The following is a 21,543-nucleotide window of genomic DNA, read 5'->3' as shown; positions in this document are numbered from 1 at the left end:
GACCTGACTGCTTCTATTGTTCTCATTTTTAAGTCGCTTTAGATAAAAGCGTCTGCTAAATGATTAAATGTAAATGTAAACCGTGAAGGCGAGCCAGTGAATATCATACAAGTAACGAGCAAATTTTATGCAAGTAAAACTTATGCTGGGGAACGTCTTTACCCATCATAGTGAAAGTAAAAACTGACGCCGCTTGAGGGCATCTGACGATGCACACATTAACAGCGTGTATTCTCTCAGAGATGACGACAGACGAATCTCCTAATCTGGTATATAGATTCTTTATAGGGTTCAGGTTTGGTGAGTTTGCTGGCCAGTCAAGCACACCAACACCATGGTCATTTTGATTTTGGCAGTGTGGGCAGGTGCCAAATCCTGCTTTAAAATAAAATCAGCATCTTCAAAAAGCTGATCAGCAGAAGGAAGCATGAATTGCTTCAAAATTTCTAGGTAAATGGTAATAGGTGCAGTGACTTTGGTTTTCAAAAAACACAATTAAACTAACACCAGCAGATGCCATTGCACCACAAATCATCACAGACTGTGGTAACTTAACACTGGACTTCAAGCAACTTGGGCTTATGAGCTTTTCCACCCTTCAACCAGACTCTAGGACCTTGTTTTCCAAATGAAATACAAAACTTGCTATCATCTAAAAAGAGGACTTTGGACCACTGGGCTGCAGTCTAGTTCTTCTTCTCCTTAGCCCAGGTATGATGCCTCTGATGTTGTCTGTGGTTCAGGAGTGGCGTAACAAGAGGAATACAACAACTGTAGCTAAATTCCTTGACATGTCTGTATGCCTTGACCCCAGCCTCAGTCCATTACTTGTGAAGTTCACTCAAATTCTTGAATCGATATTGCTTGACAATCCTCATATGGCTGCATTTTTTCTTCCACACTTTTTCCTTCCACTCGACTTTCTGTTAACATTCTTGGATACAGCTGTGAACAGCCAGCTTCTTTGGCAATAAATATTTGTGGCTTACCCACCTTGTGAAGGGTGTCAATGATTGTTTTCTGGACAGCTGTCAGATCAGCAGTCTTCCTCATGATTGTGTAGCCTAGTGAACCAAACTGAGAGACCATTTTGAAGGCTTAGGAAACCTCTGCAGGTGTTTTGAGTTGATTAGCTGATTGGCATGTCACCATAATCTAATCTGTAGAGATAGTGAATTGATGGGCTTTTGTTAAATATGAGCCAAAATCATCACAATTAAAAGGACCAAAGACTTAAACTACTTCAGTATGTGTGCATTGAATTTCTTTAAAAGCTCAAATGCTATTTTGGGGATTTCCGTCTGCCATTTTCCTACCTAAATTAAAAAGCTTCCCATTCCTACATGCAGAGGTGCAAATACATAAGTTTGGTATCATTTTAAAGGAAACCCTTTGAAATGACATAAAACACTGTTGAAATTGATAAAAATGATTATATATGCTGCCTGTGTTATAATAAATAGAGAAAAAAACAAGGCGCTTTTTTATTTTATTTTTATAAAGTTTGAAATAGTATAGCTCAGGCAATGAAGGGCCTAGCAGCTTCAGACCTATTGTATGTGTTTCCAGCACATGTCAGCTAATAGAGGAAAAAGGAAATTTGTTTCTATCATAATCTATGCAAAAGTTATTCCATTCCAACTGAAGGAAGGAATAATACACTTTTTGTATACAATTTCTGCCTACACAAATATGAAATGTTCCCATACTTACATGCAGAGGGGAAACATGCAATATCTGTATATTATTTTACAGAAAACACTCTGAAGTTACATAAAAAGCTGCTGTTTGTGACAAATAGTATTATTTATGTTGTTTCACATATGATGAACCACCTCAATACAATGTGCTTTTTTTGTGTGTGTGTTTTCTGAACAGTCTTTGAAAGAGGATAAGTCAAACTGCAAACTAGAAAACTACATTAAATTATTAAATATATATGGTCTATCACAATCTAAAATAGAATCCACAATCTCCAGATTTATATCACTTCATTTATGTCCATTCTGTATTGGTCTAATGATTAGGAGATCTGACCTGTCTCCATCCTCTGTATCTTTCATCTTCCTGCATCACTTTGTTTGTTTTGACGCATTATCAGCACAAATCCGCGAGCCAGACGCTGCTACACGACCTTCAGAACGCCAACAAACGAATATATGTTCATCCACACAGTACTGTAATAATCCATGTGTATTTAATGTACTTTCACTGAGATGCATCATGTACTGTACTTTTCTGTCAATAAACAGTTTACCATATTGTTAATATATGGTATTAAGCGGAGCTTCCACGCTTCAAAATAAAGATTCGAAGAAATAAAAGTAACTAACACGCGTATAGCCTCACCAGATGCGCGTCCTGTCCTCTCCACGGCGACGGTGGTCATCCCTAACTTGTAGTATGATTATTATTCATTTGATAATCACCGCGACGCGTCTCCTCAGACCTTTCCGCGTGTGATCTGTGTTTACAAACAGCCGAGAACGCAATATCCCATCGGCCAGCGCTGACCCGGCGGAGAAGGAAATGGGCACTCACTGCCCACTCCCTCCCCCCGCTGTTGACGCAGAAGTGTCAAATTCAGCAACTCTGACTGGAGCACACAGCTCAGACTGACAGCTGAAGGGACAAATAGTGCTTCACAAATGAGATCCGATCGATATATCATAAGACTGCCGCTCAGGCCCTTCTTATGAGATAGAGAGCGGGTCTTGCACAAGAGCGCGTCTGTCCCCCCTGATGCGCACTTGGACAAAACGCTTTATATCTCACCGATGGAAGCACGCAGAAATTTTCAACTGTATGACCTGCTGACTGCAATGATAGAGCTTGAAATAGCCAGGATAATTTTTACTATAACTTTGACTGGATTCTTCTGAAAGAAGAAAGTCATATACATGTCATATTCATATACAGTCATATAAAGTCATATAAATTTTACGATGCCTTGAGGGTGAGTAATTTATGGACTAATTTTCATTTTTGGGTGAACTAACTCTTTAATAGGACCGCACCCAAGTGAGATGTTCAAGCTAGTTGACATAACATACATTTGCTCTATTGTATGTCACTGAACCTTGCATTTATTAATCTGGTGTATGCCAAGCAAGCTTAAACATCTGGTACTTTATAATGTACCCAACCTACACTGATATTGAGAATTACTCTAACTGAAATACATCACATAATGTTATCTAGATTTTGTTTACACTGCAAGACTGGCACTCAGAGTATCCGTTAATGTGAGGGTTATCAATTATGTTTTTTTTTTTCATATGGCACTGTTTTCTTGAAGTGCTTGAAGTTCGTGAATTATTATTATTTTATTTTTTTTTAAAGGCCTGGGAAACCCTTGAAAACATCCATATTTATGAAAAGTTACTTGAAAAGTCCCTCAATGTTTAAAAGGCAGTATATATAAAATTAGTGTTCATTTTGTTTTCAATAAAAACGTTTAGTTTTCTCTCAAAATGAATCATTTAGCGCGTCTGATATAAATACAGAGCTGTTTCTCCTGGCTTTTAGCAGTGCAAGTGATCTCACAATATCAGTAAAAAGTTGATTTTGTGGTGAAACCTTTGATAGTGCTTGCATTATATTGTTCAGTCTTTTACTGCATGTGCTATTTATTTGGGTTTCATTTGGGAACTCAAATAAAGTCTGAGGTGCTTTGTGTTGCACGGTAGTGTTGGGCGATATGGTCATTTTTCAAATCGTCATATCGTCAGCCCGTGAGATCGACGATAAACAATATTATCGAGCATGGGTGGAGCAAGAGAGAGACTCTTTGTTCTTGTCATAGCATAACTATTGGGTGCTTTAAACCGCGCAGGTGCGCGAGAGAGAGCCTATGGAGTCACCAATAATAAAACAAAAATTACTTTCAAACATACTGACTGATTTAACTAACGTTAAATATAAAAATACTGTATTTAAAACAGCTAGTTCATACATGGTCGGACGCAACTGTCATATCGCACGTCCGCATCTGCGCTGGGAAGTTATCAGTCTAAATGTTCTGCAAAATCAGTCAACGGTGAAAATCAATAGCAGATTTCATTTAAAGTCCAACAGTTAAACACTTATATTGGGCATAAACGAACATTTAAATATAAAGTATTTAAAACAGGTAAGTTGATATATTTGTAGTAAAGTTGAATTGAACTGATGCATCAGTCATACAGCGCTCCGGACCGCGCGCCTCATGACGAGTCTGACGCACCGCAACAGAAACAAGAATGAGATGCATTCTAACATAACTGTGGCATTAAACTCAGTTAGTGAGGGCTCGTTTAATATATTGCACATACAGTATATAGGCCGTTTAGATTACTTGTTAAAGTGCAATGAAATACCTTATATCTGCAGACGATGTACGTCTGTTTGTGGATGGAGACTTTGTAACGGCGAGGTGTGTGTGTGAAATGCGGGAAGTGAAATTAAGTGAAATAGCTGGGCAGTTTAAAAGCCAAATTATAATAAGCAGCCTAATAAAAATAAAAATAATAGTTATTATTATTATAATCTAATACATTAATAGGAAAATGAGCCTAATATCGTCTTGATTATCGACAGAGAATTCTGCTTATGTCGATATCTCTGACGATCGTCGATACACGATACTATCGTCTATCGGCACAACCCTGTTGCACGGTTATCATTTAAAAGTCTGGAGCGCTGCATCTCAGCAGTTCAGTCCACAAACTCTCCCTCTGCATATACTGTGAGTGTGGGTTGTTTAATGTTCATCTGGGAAAACGTGTGTATTATCTCACATAAATAAATAATATAACCATGCAAACACAGGAGAATACATCAACATATTTCTATTAAGCCTATGTGATTTGTTGTACATTGCGATTTTAAAATAAAAGTTAAAAACCCCAAAACAGAGTTTGCATGTGTCAAAATATTCAAATTACATGGATTTAAACATCTTTGAATCACACTGTAAAGTGAAGCATGGCCAGGCCATTGGTGCCCTCTGCAGGTATTTGTTGTAATACAAAATGTACTTAAAGGTGCTTTATGTAAGTGTTTGACTCTACTAACGCATAAAAATACTGTGGCGGGGTGAAGAAGGACACGATGCGAGGATGCAGGTAAGTTCCCCAAAGGGTGGATTTTATTAGTGAAAAGGGGGTTGGCGTGAGGCGGTTTGGTGCTTGGTGCTCGGCTTCCTCTTCAATTCCTCTTCACCGCTGTGCAGTGTGGGTCCGTGCTCTCCCATGTGCGGTGGGGCTGGCGGTTACACACTGCTCTCTGTAGAAACTATAGAAGATGGGGTTAGCCGAGTCTTGTGGAGACATCTCTCACCTCTGCGTTCGTTTGCTGGGTTTATGTAGCCAGAGCTTGATGGGGCGCAGGTGTGGCCACTCAGCCCGTGACACCTGCTCGGTTTCAAGGGCGACGCTGATGAGAGCTCGGGACACGTATCACACTCGTCCTGTTCCTGTGGAGAAGCGGGGAGATCGGGGGAGGGTGGAGAGTGGACCCTGACAGACCTGCGAAAGCTGCCCATATTCGGGAGAGTCCGTCGGCATTTGCGTTGGCCGTCCCTGCTCGGTGTTGCGCGGTGAAGTTGAAGTCCTGGAGCGCGAGGAACCACTGATTCACCCTGACATTTGTCTCCTTAGCTCGGGCCATCCACTGTAGGGGAGCGTGGTCGGTTACGAGGGTGAAGTGGCGGCCGAGGAGGTAATACATGAGCTCCAGGACTGCCCACTCCCTCTACTGTGGCGTATCGTTCCTCTGCGGGGGTCAGCTTTCGGCTTATGTAGATCACCGGGTGTTCTTCACCATTGTGGCCCTGGGATAGAACGGCTCCCAACCCGGTGTCGGATGCGTCCGTCTGCCGCAGGGCAGTTGAAGTCGGGGGCTCGGAGCACCTGCTCTGACGTGAGGGCTGACTTTATCCGTTGGAAGGCCGCCTCTGTCTCGGGCGTCCAAGGGATCTTCTCCGGCTGCCCCTTCCTGGTCAGGTCTGTCAGGGAAGAAGCTAAGAAGGAGAAGTTAGGGATAAAGCAGCGGTAGTACCCCGCCAACCCCAAAAAGGCCTGTACCTGAGTTTTGGAAGTAGGCCGTGGCGTGGAGAGGATAGCTGCCACCTTCTTCTCTTGCATTCTTATCAGGCCGCGACCCACCTGGTACCCTAGGTACTTAGCTTCAGCGAGGGCCATGTGACACTTCCGGGGGTTGGCGGTCAGGCCAGCCCAGCGTTGTTCCAACAGCACCCTCCGCAGCCACTTCAGATGGTCTTCTCAAGTCTCCGAATGTATGACGACATCATCGAGGTAGGCAGCCGCGTATGCTTGGTGCGGACGCAGGAGGACGTCCATCAGTCGCTGGAAGGTGGCCAGAGCCCCGTGTAGGCTGAAGGGAAGGACCCGGTACTGCCAGTGACCACTTGGGGTCGAGAAGGCCGTCTTGGTAGTTTTTTACACTATCAGTAACATTTTGTTTTTCTAGCAAGAATAAGCTGGTTGGCCAAATAGTCCCTTGAGGGCTGAGACACTCGTTCATTTCCCTAAATGACTGAAATATAAACTGTTATACTTGTAACCTTGAACACACACACACACACCATAAAGACCCTATTTTACATATAATAATGTAGTCAGGAGATGGTGTGATGCAGTGAGTGCTTTCCACATTTTTAAACATTTAAACATAAAATATTTTCTATTACTTTGTTTATCACTCTTGAAATTACCTGTACATTAAATAATATAACCCTCATACTTGCATAACAGTAGCAATTTATTTAGTTTAGTCTATTTATTTAGTCTATTTATTTAGTGGTCGTAGTTGAAGTCAGTATGTATATTAATTACAGTAAGGGACAAATATAATGTAATTTAGTGGCGGCAGGTGCTGCGTTCTGCCGGTACATGTACAGTCAGACAGAACGACGTGCACAGTTATTAGAGGCGCAAGTGTGCATACAGTCGAGGGAAACGATGTGTTCGTTAGTTAAAGACACAATGCGACGCGGCACAGCGCTTCTGTTGAATGTGCGTCATTGGAATCAATGTGCTCATTAATTAAAGAGGCAGGGTGGCGTTTCTGTTATTTGCTTTGTGACATCCTTTACGGCAAACGCTGAATCGTCAGAACACCGGCGGATGGCTGCTCACAGGACTTGGTCACGTGTCACACCAGAACCGTTTTCAGAACCGAAACGTAGAAATTGCTCACGGTTCCAGTTCTTTTCAAAGAACATAACCGGTTCTGAATAAGAACCGGTTCTCGGTTCCCAACCCTAGTCAGCAGCACTAAATTCTTAAATGTGCACATCACAGAGGAACTCACCTATACTACCAACACCATGTCACTCTCCAAGAAGGCACAACAGTGCCTAACTTTCTCCGCCGGCTGAAAAGAGCAAGTCTCCCTCCACCCATCCTCACCACATTCTACAGAGGAACCATAGAGAGCGTGCTGACCAGCTGCATCACTGTCTGGTATGGGAACTGTAGTGCAGCAGGCAAATGCTCCAGTAAAGCAAACAGTATCGTGGGGGACCCCACCCATCCCTCCCACAGTCTCTTCTAACTCCTACCATCAGTAAGACGGTACCGGAGCATCAGAGGCAGCTCCGTCAGACTGCTCAACAGCTTTTTCTCCCAGGCAACTAAACTCAAATCACCCCACCATCCTCTGAAACCCCACACAAACCCCCTACCTCCTGAAACATGAACCATCTCACCTCCTCCAGCCCCCCAAACATCCCCCAACCTTTCCACATCACGGAAAAACTGTCTGAAACATTCTTTTTGTGTGTGTGTAATTCAAACCATTTTAGTGAAATTCTCCTCTATGCAAACTAGACACTTTTCATACACTGCTGTAAGTACATAATCCCACAAAAGACTTGTCTTTTCTCACAAAAGTAAAATGTCTGTTTACATGCTCATGTACTACAAATCATCTTGCACTGTTCCCCAGCCAGCTTCTTGACTTACAATGTTTCTCTTTGCACAAGTACAGTATTATGTGAAGCATTCTGTGGCGAGTGGGGCGGGGCCGAGGGACGTGGGAACAAGGAGGGAGGCCGGCAATGATTGGGAAATCAGTGACACCTGCGACCCACTGCCGGTCTCGAGTCCCACGTAGGAGATGGAAGGATATAAAACTGGAGCGACGACAGTGAAGGATGAGAGAGGTCCAGGCCTGGGCTTTTAGTTGTGTTTTGGTTTTTATTTGAGCGCACCAGTCGTCCGTGAGGGGCTGGTGCGCTGTTTTGTGTTTATTTTGTATTATTAAAATGTCATGTTGATTGTCCGCCGGTTCCCGCCTCCTTCTTCCGGATGAAGATGAAGGTTTTATCATTACACATTCGTATAGTCTATTACTTATATATATTATTCAGTATATGTACAGGTAAACAATTATATATAGTATATTCATATTCAAAATCTGTTAGTAGATTAGTTGTGTATAGGTACAGTGTTTATGTGTTGCATTTGTACAGTTTGTATTTTTTAGTTTATGTATAAGTAAACATTTATATATAGTATATTTAAAGTCAAAATCTGTCCGTAGGACAATTGTGTATAGGTATATTATTATGTGAAGCATTCTTATAGTCTGTATTTTTTTAGCTTATGTATAGGTAAACATTTATATATAGTATATTTATAGTCAAAATCTGTCAGTAGGTTAGTTGTGTATACTGTTTTACTAAATTGTTGTATGTCTGTATTTATGTAGCACCTTGGTCCTGTGAGCCACAACATTTCGTCAAACTGTATGTCCACACATGTAGCAGAATAACAATAAAGCTGATCTTGAACTTGAACTCGAACTTGAAAATGTCCTTCATTTTGTTTCCACTATTAAATGCTGCTGCCTGCCAGCTGCAATCACCAATAAAACGTTCCATATTTTTCTATATCATCATAAATATCATTATCGCAAATATTCTTGAAATATCGTGATATAATTTTGAGGCTATATCGCCCACCTCTACTAATCATTAATTTTGTTAAGTAGATTTTGGTGTTTATTTGTTTTCTTTGTGTATCTCATGTCCAGGTGTCATATTTAGCTCCACTGCACAGTCTAGAGCATCTGTCCATCATGAGTAACCCATGTGTCATGGCCACACCGTCTCTGCCCGGCTGTGATTATCGCCCGTATGTGGTGAGCTGGTGTCTCAGTTTGAAGGTGCTGGATGGATTTGTGGTTTCACAGAAAGAGGGGTAAGTTAGATTACTTTTTCAGTACAAAAAAACAGTCCATGTTTAAATCTGTGTTTTACTGTTGTGCTACAAATCATTTTGCACAGATTGTCACATCATTTTGCATTTGACAGTACTTTAAGAAATGTACTCTTCTAATCTTACAGGGTTAGCATTAGCTGTTTACTTGTCTCAAACCTTTTCAGGTAGTGGACCACATCAACAATACAACAAAAACTTGCAGACTATATAATATCTTGGTTCTGAGGGATTTCACCAACATCTAAACAATTATCTAGCATTTCAAGTAGTGTACAAATTATCCTCAGTTTCTGTTGCATGTTTATTCAACCCCATTTTCACCAACACTTAAATTTCTAAGACTGTCCAGTGTTTCCCATACATTTATTTATTTGTGGTGGCCCACAAATAATTTTCAATTGGATTTTTCAAAAAGGCTTTGACTTCATTGAATAAACATGAGCACTGCATGTTTAAAAATTAAAATACGGTGTGGGTGTTTTTATATTTTCTTTTCATCTTTCCTATAGACCCTTTTAGTGCCGACATCACAATTACGTCACAGCATTATCTGGAAGCAAAATAATGGGATAACTGGAGACAGCCAATACAAACGAGCACAGAGTCAGCTACATAGGAGCTTAAAATGTCATCTTTAAGTGTCAGAATGGATGGAGTACACACTCAAAAAAATTTGAGCACACATTTAATTGCATACCGGTTGCCATTGTCAGACAAAAAAACTACGAAAGCTGTGGTTAAATGCAGTAAAACAAGCAGACTGGACAGAAACAAACACCAAAAATGCTCACGTTTGCAGTGCACGTTTAATATCAGTTAAGGTTAAATAAACTATTGTCTTTTGTTGGTATGGATTATGGTTTGGTTCTGTGTCTAAAGATTTCTCTTTAGATGCATGCCCACCTAATCAGGAATTGGGGAACGAGTTAAATAACGACCAGAGGCTAAACATAAAGGAAACCGTTTGTGTCGTCTCACTTTCTGCAATTGCCATAAGTGCAGGGAACAGTGAAGGCCCATTTTATGTGTCAATTGTGTGTTCAAGTAGTTGCATTTGCTTACAATTGGCACTGTTAGTATAAGCATCTAAAGATTTACATGCTCTCAGTTTCTGTTTATTATACATACTCTGATCTGGTAGGTGTATCAAGCCATTCCTGTCAGATTGTCTATCCATTGAGTGAGTGTGTACGAGAAAGCAAATCTGGTTCCTTCTGTTAAAGTTAACATTTTCAAATAACAATTGTGGTCGCAGACAGTGTGTGACATTACATATTCAGATAAAATAAAAATTTCTGTGCCGTCGCAAAGTATATGTCTGTGGGAAACACTGACCACCGCTTGAAATCCACTGATTTATGTGATATGGAACCTTGGGAAAGCAGCTGCATTACTACTAATGACAACACTGTCTGTCTACAATGTCTCTAGGCTAAAAGGAGAATGGCTTTACAGTCAAGGTAAAGGCCGTATGTTTCGCCCCGGACAGCACGCACAGCTGGTCCAATATTTGGCATCCACGTGTCCCCTGACAGCCACAACTGCCTTGGAGTCAGCAGAGGATGCTAAACTTGATAGAATCCTCAACAAACAAAGGTGGCATCCAAAACAAACCATTTAAACTACAGCAAATTCTGGTTCGTGGAGCTACACTAATCATCAGTATGTGTGTGTCTACAGACAGCATCAAAAACAGCTGCAGCAAACACATCACTGCTGCTCGAGTCCATCCAGCCTCACACATCTAGACGTACGGCGCATCCTTAAGAACAAAGAAGGGGATGTCATCGCTCAGGCAGGTCAGATGACAGACTCAAGGAGGAATTCACTAAAGCCTTTGTCAGCACAATTGTCTGCATCTCTTTCACCAGCAGACTGCAGTCCAGTTTGTGAGTGCAGTGCTGACGTGGCACCGTGTCTCCAATGTTTAATTGAAGTCACAGATTCCTTTCTGTAGGCATTTTTCCACATACAAAATGATTCAATTTAGGCCTGGGCAATAAATCGATTTGGCTGCCGTAGTTCGAAAAGGGGCTCAACCCTACCCCACGCGTAAAGACATGCTGCCAAGCAGAGCATGTGAGAGAAATGGAGTGGTGTGACACTCCGCTACGTTTCCGCTCTATGGATGTGCGCTCCACTCAGTCACTCAGCTGCACAAGCAAGCGCTCCGTTAATATACCACTCACCCTCGCCATAAACCAATTCACGCTCAGATCCTGCTCCGAAATAAAATGTCTCTAGTAGGCCTAATTGTTTACTGTTTGTACCAAAATTCTTGGAAAATTGTCTAAAATGATGCATGCTGATAAATAGCAATTTTTCAAATTCTTACATTCTTCTTAATTTTATTAATTAATATGTATTCAATATATTAATCTAACCTTAGTAAACATAGTTTACCTAAAATGCAAAAACTGAAAAAGTGCATTTGATTTTCGTTCACTTTATTTCTGAGAAAATAGCTGCCGTTGTTGTGCAATAGAACATTCAAAACAGGCTCGTTAAAACACAAACTCACATACACACACAAGATGAAATGTGCGTAGATCTTTACAAAATACACCTGGATTATAAAGCCTGTGAAAAGCACACACAAGATAAAATGCACTTAAAGAACGCTTAGATTATGGACTGGGTTGAGCGAGCGGCTGAGCGGAGTGGAGCGGAGCGGAATCTTCAGAAAGGTGCTCAGCGCTCTTATGGAAATATTACCGCTCTGCTCACATGCTCTGCTGACGAGTGAGAGAGATGTTTCGCCCTACGAAATGAACAAGACCACGGCAGCACAAGCACAGCTGACAAAATGCAACCTGCAGCAGTGTTACTCGTTGTGCAACTCGCCAAGCTTTACTTTTGTGGCTCGCCTGGCAGTAAATTATACAGTTATATGATATTGCAGTCAATACAGTTATTTCATAAAAAAATTAAAAACAAGAAGGACTATAACATAATCCATTAAAAAACACACGCCATGTCTACAACAGACACGAGTGGCGCGATCGGACAAAAGACAATAGATGTACTGACACTACGTTCAGATGATTTGTGACTTTAGTGTGGTCATCAAGTTTAATGCACCAAAGCTCAAATCATCTCAGACTGGTTTCTTGAACATGATAATGAGTTCACTTTACTCAAATGGCCTCCACAGTCACCAGATCTTAATCCAATAGACCAACTTTGGGATGTGGTGGAACGGGAGATTCACATCATAGATATGCAGCCGACAAATGAATGCCACAAAGTATTAAGGCAGTTCTGAAGGCAAAAGGGGGTCCAACCCGGTACTAGCAAGGTGTACCTAATAAAGTGGCCAGTGAATGTATATTGTACTGTTCACTCATAGTTCCATACGTTACTGTGTGGAGGTATGGGGTCATGCATATAAAACCTACATAATTCCAATGTACATTACAGAAGACAGCAATAAGGATTGTAACACGGGTTGACTGTTGCAAACCAACAAATATATTATTTATTACATTAAATACTTTAAAAGTTGTTGATTTGGTTGATTTTTAAACTGCACAGATAATGTATAATTTATACAATAATTTGCTTCCAAATTGTTAATCAGAGGCTGTTTGAAATGAAAGAAGGTCAGTATAAACTAAATGGAATGTACAGGTTTTAAAAAATAATAATAAAAAAATAGATGCATATCTCTGAAATGGGTAAATCGATTAAATAATTGTGACAAGGAATTAAAAATGTATGGTCTACTTTGTAAATTCAAGAAATTGTTTAAAAGTGAGGTGATGATTAGGGATGTAACAATTCACTCAACTCATGATTTGATTCGATTCACGATTTTAAGCTCACGATTCGGTTCACAATTAATTAATTTATTTTTTAAATAAGATTTAAGATAAGTTATGGGGAATTTAAGATAAGTTATTTATGGGGAAGTCGTGGCCTAATGGTTAGAAAGTCAGACTCGCAATCAAAGGGTTGTGAGTTCGAGTCTCGGGCCGGCAGAAATTGTAGGTGGGGGGAGTGCATGTACAGTGCTCTCTCCACCTTCAATACCACGACTTAGGTGCCCCTGAGCAAGGCACCGAACCCCCAACTGCTCCCCAGGTGCCGCAGCATAAATGGCTGCCCACTGCTCCGGGTGTGTGTTCACGGTGTGTGTGTGTTCACTGCTGTGTGTGTGCACTTTGGATGGGTTAAAAGTCGAGCACAAATTCTGAGTATGGGTCACCATACTTGGCTGTATGTCACTTAAACTTCACTTATAAGTTAAATGTGTCCTTTTATTATTGCTTGGACAAAATGCTGCACATTTCTTTGTGAAATTGAAATATAATACTATAATAATATACTAATATAGCACTTGCATATCATTGCTCTTTTGTTTGTTTTGATTACTTCTGTTGTCCTCATTTGTATGTCGCTTTGGATAAAAGCGTCTGCTAAATAACAAAATTTAAATATAATGTAAATAACAAAAGTAAATTGAAATTTTATCAATCACCTAAATCAATTACATAAGTAACACAGATCTCTTCATATAAACAAAATAAGGCTTTGTCTGTGTTCTTTCCATTTAAAATTAGATGCAACCAATGAATTTTAATCATGATCCAAACAAAGATGCTGCATACTAGAGGTCTTCACGGGTCCAAAAATTCGTGCCCGAACCCGAAAGAGACCCGTAATGTACTACACCGAACCGACCCGGACCCGTCTAATATTTCAAAAGCTGGACCCGGACCCGTGTAGATCCGAGAAGTGCCTACCTGGACCCGGCCGGACCCGTCTATTATTTGAAAGCTGGACCCGAACCCGCCAGGAAGACACAGACCCGACTGGACCCGATTGTCACATATTCCACCTTAAATTGCTATTACAAGTCAATAAACCTGTTGCGAAAAATACAACTTTTTGTCTTACCTAATTTAAGGAGCCGTAGTCTCTCTTCCTTGTACCTGACGTGCCTGTGATGCATTACAATCCTCCAACAAGAAAGTTATCCATGTTATTCCGCCCGTTATTCCAAGTCCAAGCTTAATCCACTCATTATTTCAGCTTCAAAAGTCCACTTGATGTCATGGTTTGGCGTGTCCCTCACTGGTTGCCATAGAAACATGAAACGCGCTCAAAATATGCTTTAGCATACATTATTACCGTGCGTGCACTTGCATTAACTGCGCGCTCTGCATCTAACGGCAGAGAGAGAGAGAGATTGCTTTTTTTGGCTCACACTTTTCTTAATTTTACAAGTTGCAAGTTACAAAAAACACAAGCAGTGTCTGATCACGGCCGGGTATTCTCCGAGTCCGATGACTCCGATCGCACGGGTATTACACACAATGTTAAACAGACCCGGGACCCGAGGTAATAGATTCGGACCCGACCCGGACCCGGCTGATCATTTAAAATATAGACCCGAACCCGTATGGGTCGACGGGTCTCGGGTGCACCTCTACTGCATAAATGCAACATGTACAGTTTTTATTTTAAATTAGACTGTATAATTTCGAAATTTGAAGCAGAAACAGAATGATTTGACTTCAGTTGTGTAAAACTATAAATAAAAATTAGCCTAAAGCGATATATTTAAATCGTTTAGGTGGGTGTGTCTGCTGCGCACTGATGACACAGGTAACTTATCCATCCCAAAATATACCTTATATCTTTATGAACATAATTATTCAGTGTAGCAAGGTTCAGTGATCAAAGAGGAAGGAGACCGGGGTCGGCCTTCTGAGGCTCGTGGGTATTTATTGAACAACATAAAATGACATAGAAAATAAAGTCGCGCCACATGCGCACACGTTCAAACGTCTTTCCACTCTACGTTACTGCTGTCTGCTTCGAGGCTTCTCCAGCTCGTCTCTGCTCTGATTCCCCACGAGTCCTCAGCTCTCCCGCCCTTCTCCGGATGTCGTGCGGCTTAAATACCGGTTCCCCACGCCAATCACTGCAACGAGATCCAGCTGTTACTTGTCTCTCACCTGAACCACTTACCACCGCTCGTCTCTTCATTCGCTCTCCCGTTGCAGACTTCGCTAAACCACGCTTCCCCCGCCACATTCAGGAATTATTAAACATGAACGTATTAGTATCAGAAAAGGATTTTAATTTATTACAATGAATAATACAATTATGTTGTTAATATTGCTCTATAATTAAATGAAAAGCTTAATTTACTATCTGGGAAATAAAGCTTTATGTCTTTAAATCGGTACTGTATATACCTTATTTTTCGGACTATAAGTCGCACCTGAATATAAGTCGCATCAGTCCAAAAATACGTCATGATGAGGGAAAAAACATATATAAGTCGCACTGGACTATAAGTCGCATTTATTTAGAACCAAGAACCAAGAGAAAACATTACCGTCTACAGCCGTGAGAGGGCGCTGAGCACTGAGCAGCATAGAGCGCCCTCTCGCGGCTGTAGACGGTAATGTTTTCTCTTGGTTCATTTCTCTTGGTTCATGTCAAATTAATTTTGATAAATAAGTCGCATCTGACTATAAGTCGCAGGACCAGCCAAACTATGAAAAAAAGTGTGACTTATAGTCCGGAAAATATGGTAGTTAGTTATTTCTCTGAATAAATTCAGACTTCAGAACGAACACTTTGTCGTTTGTTATATGTGTTGAGGTCGTGTCCGTCTGATGTTTATCATGTGCATCATGCTCACTACTGTAATGAACGTAGCTTTTTAATAAGTAGGGGAAATTCCCGACATTTAAAAAATAACCGTTTACATGCCTAGGGTGTTTGCATTGTAATAATGTACAGAGATACTTCATATTTATAAACGCTGACTTTTTAGGTGATGTTTTCTCATTACAATCATACAAATTCCTATTAATTCAATGGAATGGCGGCTTCACTTTAATGACGTCATGAGCAATCCAGTTCTATATTATAGATCAGTGGTCTGTGCATTAATTTGCTATCAAGTCAACAATATCGCTGTAGATGAAGTGACCCCAACTAAGCAAACCAGAGGTGACAGTGGCAAGGAACCAAAACTCCATCGGTGACAGAATGGAGAAAAAAACCTTGGGAGAAACCAGGCTCAGTTGGGGGGCCAGTTCTCCTCTGACCAGACGAAACCAGCAGTTCAATTCCAGGCTGCAGCAAAGTCAGATTGTGCAAAAGAATCATCTGTTTTCTGTGGTCTTGTCCTGGTGGTCGTCTGAGAAAAGGTCTTTACAGGGGATCTGTATCTGGGGCTCTAGTTGTCCTGGACTCCGCTGTCTTTCAAGGCTGTAGAGGTCCTTTCTACATAGGTGCCGATTCACCATCTGGTCTGGATACGTACTGGATCCGGGTGACTGCAGTGACCCTCTGATCTGGATATAGACTGGATCTGGTGGCTACGGTGACCTCGGAATGAGAGAGAAACAGATAATATTAGCGTAGATGCCATTCTTCTAAGGATGTAGCAAGTACATCGGGTGGTGTGGGAAGTGTTTCCGGTTCCGGTTTACCTAATTAATGCAGCCTAAAAATCCTTTAACGGATTTGGATATTAGAAGCATATTAGTGTGTTATATGTTAAAGAGATGGGCCTTTAATCTAGATTTAAACTGCAAGTCTGTGTCTGCCTCCCAAACAATGTTAGGTAGGTTATTCCAGAGTTTAGGCACCAAATAGAAAAAGGATCTGCTGCCCGCAGTTGATTTTGATATTCTAGGTATTATCAAATTGCCTGAGTTTTGAGAACGCAGCGGACGTGGAGGATTATAATGTAACCTAAGATAATTATAACTTAATATAAATAATTTGTGTATGTAACAGTGTAAAATATCGTGTAATATTGTAATAACTATTGTATTAACCTCTCAAATATGTGCCTTCATAATTATGTATGCACATTTTGAAAAAGAAATTCTGTTTATTTTGCATAAATTAAATCCAGTGAGAAAAGTTATGCTCATTATATAAATATGTGAAAAGGGTAGGCATAAGCAAAGGCTTCAGCTTAAATCTTTTTTTTTTTTTTTTTTTTTGTCATTAGGTATATTTATTTATTTAATTAAAAAAATTGTTTGTGAGGATTGAAATAAAATTTGTTGTTGTTGAATGTACATAATTTTTTAAATGAATCAGGCACTAGTTCATCTTTAATGAATCTCCCCTTCTTTGTCTTTCATGTCACTTTCTCCTGTAGTTATTTATTGTCTATTATGATTATAGATATGGATCCAGGAATGCAGGTAAACACGTGGACGGGCTCTGTGTCTCCACCCATGGTTGCTGCTGCCAGGCTTCCACCTGCTGCTGAAGACATGATGACTCTGGAGGATGTGCATACTGATGAGGAGAAGCTTCATTGTAGTCTGCTGTCCTCCGAGTCTGCTTTTCTCCCCTTTAACACTGCTGTTCATCCTGCTTCAGCTCCTGACAGCGGTGAAGAAGAGTTTGATGATTTTCTGGCTCCTCCCACATACACTCAGTACCACGCATCCAAGGAAGAGTCAGTAGATAGAGCTGTCATCACTCTGACATATGGATCAGATAATGTGGACCACATTGACAGAACTGCCTGCTCCATCATTAACAGGCAGCAGCATGCATTAAATGCTGATGCTGTGTTACAGAACGGTACTGTAGAGGATTCCAATTTGACTGGGATGCAGAAAGCTGCTGTGCTGCAGTGTGAAGTAAAACAATGTGAACCACATGATGCAGCTGTAAGGATTCAGTCTTGGTGGAGGGGACACAGGACGCGGTACTGTCACCCACAAGCCAAAGAAGTGCGAGCTGAGATCCGTTTGCGTAGGATGCAGGATCACATTGTCCACTTGACCGTAGAACTGGAAAGGTGAAACAATTCACTGTTCAACACCTCATATGTTTGCCACTCATGTGATAAGGTGTAAAGGAAGGAAAGGGATTCAGTTTTATCTTAATGGTCCTGAATCATTCTGGTACATTTGTGAATCACTGTTTTCTGATTAGTTCAAACACTAAAACAATTTCAGCAATAACGTAAGCTTAAACTGTGTGAAGTATTTTGCTGTAACTATTATGTTTTGCAGAGTGCGCAAGCAACAAGAAGAAGACCAACTACAGAGACGTGTGCAAGAAGAAGCTGTGAAGTTCCTGTGGAAGCAGGTCAGTATGAAGATTACCATAATATATGGTCATGACTAATAATACTAATGTTATCACTGTAAGGCCAATATTATCCAGGGTTCCTACGGGGTTTGGAAAAGTATGGAATTTGATTTAAGTATTTTCCAGGTCTGGAAAAGTATGGAAAAAAGAAAGCAGAGTATATAAATATGTTTTTGTTTCCAGACTTTTGCCTCCATTTTTTTTTTTTTTTTTTATTATAGAAAATTCAGAATTCAATGAAAATAAATGTATAGTACAAGAAGAGAGGTTTCATGGCAGCTGTTTAGTGCTTCCAAATATGACTGAATGAATTCAAAGTGCACTTATTCATTGTACAAAATGCAGGTTATAAGCATTTTGGGATTCTTCACACTATATTCTTAGCACCCTATTACATAACTTCAAAATAAAAAAATATACAGACTTTTATGTGTGCAAAAGAAACCATTGAATTTAGCATACAGGACAATGCACACTGAGCCACCTATTATGCCATCAGCCCATTTTCAGGATGTGCGTTCAAATAGACCTAAGGTCTTGAAATATGACATGCTGCCCTAATAAAAGCCAATTCTTAAAGGGTTAGTTCACCCAGATAGCAAAATTATGTAATTAATAACTTATCCTCATGTTGTTCCAAACCCGTAAGACCTCCGTATATCTTTGGAACACAGTTTAAGATATTTTAGATTTAGTTCGAGAGCTCTCAGTCCCTCCATTGAAGCTGTGTGTACGGTATACTGTCCATGTCCAGAAAGGTAAGAAAAACACCATCAAAGTAGTCCATGTGACATCAGAGGGTCAGTTAGAATTTTTTGAAGCATCGAAAATACATTTTGGTTCAAAAATAGCAAAAACGACGACTTTATTCAGCATTGTCTTCTCTTCCGTGTCTGTTGTGTGAGAGAGTTCAAAACAAAGCAGTCTGGATATCCGGTTCGCGAACGAATCATTCAGTTCACCAAATCGAACTGAATCGTTTTAAACGGTTCGCATCTCTAATACGCATTAATCCACAAATGACTTAAGCTGTTAACTTTTTTAATGTGGCTGATACTCCCTCTGAGTTCAAACAAACCAATATCCCGGAGTAATGCATGCACTCAAACAGTATACTGACTGAACTGCTGTGAAGAGAGAACTGAAGATGAACACCGAGTCTTTTTTTTATAGACTCTTTACTTGGCAAATTGTATGCCATCATCCTTGATACTAGAGGTACTTCCGAAAGATAGGGCAGGGCGGTATATCGAGTTTGTATGATAAAACAATATTTTACTTATAAGCGATTCGATATGAGGCAATACCATTGATGTCAATATACAGTAGTTTGATACGAGCACATCTGAAAATAAAGAGGACACAGACTGAAATACTGTGGAGAAAGTGCATAATCCAGATTGTTCTAAACAACAAGCTTCATATTAAGGCCTTTAAAAAGTGGTAAGTTACAGTTTACAGTTTCGTTTCGCATATTAGTTTAAGCGGCTCTGCCCGTCATATGCTCTGATAGAAAGGTTGCGTGTGCTGCTGACAGAGACACTGTTTTAATGTGTTTGAGATGTTCTGTTTAAAGCATAAATTACATTTCACAGGTATATTCTCTATCTGTAAATGTTAGAAAGCCTTTGAAATATTTCCAAAAGTGCATGAGCCTTCTGCTTCGCGATTCTCTGCTAAACTGCACAAACTGCAGTGAACGAGAGCCGCCGCACGGGACAAAAAGACAGAGCACAATTAAATAAGAGTGCAGTAATTCTAACAGATTTTTGTTTTTAGATTGCAATGTTAGAATTAAACGTGATTTTAACCCTTTTTCCACATAATATGAAGACTTACATGGTTACATTTACTTTATTTGTTTTCATAGCCTTTAAAGCGGTCATATGACTTTGCTAAAAAGAACAATGTTGTGTATTTGGTGTGATTCAATGTGTTTATGTGGTTTAAGGTTAAAAAACACATTATCTTCCACATAATGTGCATTATTGTGCCTCCTCTATGCCCCACCTTTCTGAAACGCGTTGATTTTTACAAAGCTCAGCGTTCTGTATGCTGATTGGCCAGCTATCCAGTGCGTTGTGATTGACCGAATACCTCAAGTGTGTGACGGAAATGTTACGCCCCTTAATATACTGTGATGCCGTGTCCCGGTGCAATGAGAGACAAACAATAAAACCCATTTCAAACAAGGCATTTGTTGCATCCAGTAGGGACATAATTACTTATAATGACTTGTACTGTCTTTTTACGAATTGCGTATTGCGCTGCGTAAACAAAACCATCTCTGCATTTGTGATCTGAGAAACGTAAAACAACAAGCACTACTCTACACTGCTCAAAATTCATGTTTGAATCATCAGTGGCAAATTATTTAAATATGAAAATGTACTTACAGGCTGTGAGTCAGAAGTGCCAGACTGTCCTTGCAAAGTTGGAATTGCCCTACTTTATAGAAACAGACAATTGCATTGTAGGTTACTTTTACTGGAAACAGTCCTTGTCCTCTTTAAAATGCACTGTACACATCTGAATATTTGGGTTGAACTGTTCTGGGACAGTGTTGTAAATACAACTTAACCACTGATTTCTAGTTTTGTCCTGTTTTGGAAGGCCAAACAAAGTAGTTTTGCTTTCACCGCAAAGCACAACATTTGAGCAGTTATGCAGATCTTCCCACATCATGACGTAGACATGTGGGGTCATGTTAGAATAAGCCATTTTAGGTAGGCGTGGTTGACTCTTAACTTTTCCAAAGAATATCTCTTTTGGTTTTAGACTTTAGTATTTGCAACTTTACAGATCTTCTTTATGCACCAAGAGCTTGTAACACTCCAAAGAGAAAGGAAAAATTTAAATCGCATCATATGATCCCTTTAATATGTATTGTTTTGTTGGACAACATTGGGCATTAAGTGAAATATATATATTACATACAGATTTTTTTTATCCAAATACAAAAACGAAAATACCAAGAATTATACAGAGATGTGAATTTTTACCCATATTGCCCAGCCCTACCGTTAGAAAATAAAAAAATTGAGCAGGTTAATTCTGTTCATAATTCTGTAAAGAGCTCTGTTAATTCATGTGCATACATGCTATTGTCTTATTTATAGTAAGATGGCATTTATGTTATCTAAGAGGGCATGCTAAGCATTCCCATGCACATGTCAATAGTTTCTCAAGGGCACAAAAAAGGTTCTTGTGTGCATGTAAAAGTCTG

General features: G+C 40.1%; 1 protein-coding gene across 1 annotated transcript in view; it reads left to right on the top strand.

The window, feature by feature from the left end:
• Window positions 1-21,543, top strand: part of LOC132142468 (centrosomal protein of 97 kDa-like) — a 38,533-nt gene that overhangs the window by 15,874 nt on the left and 1,116 nt on the right. The window contains exons 7-11 of the mRNA XM_059552360.1: window positions 9,040-9,206; window positions 10,659-10,823; window positions 10,908-11,026; window positions 17,394-18,021; window positions 18,239-18,314. Of these exons, the coding sequence (XP_059408343.1) occupies window positions 9,040-9,206; window positions 10,659-10,823; window positions 10,908-11,026; window positions 17,394-18,021; window positions 18,239-18,314 (1,155 nt within the window). The remainder of the gene's footprint in view (window positions 1-9,039; window positions 9,207-10,658; window positions 10,824-10,907; window positions 11,027-17,393; window positions 18,022-18,238; window positions 18,315-21,543) is intronic.

Source organism: Carassius carassius, chromosome 6, assembly GCF_963082965.1.
Source record: "Carassius carassius chromosome 6, fCarCar2.1, whole genome shotgun sequence".
NCBI lineage: Eukaryota > Metazoa > Chordata > Actinopteri > Cypriniformes > Cyprinidae > Carassius > Carassius carassius.
The sequence above is the reverse complement of the archived record's forward strand: the minus strand, read 5'-3'. Positions and strand labels throughout refer to the sequence as shown.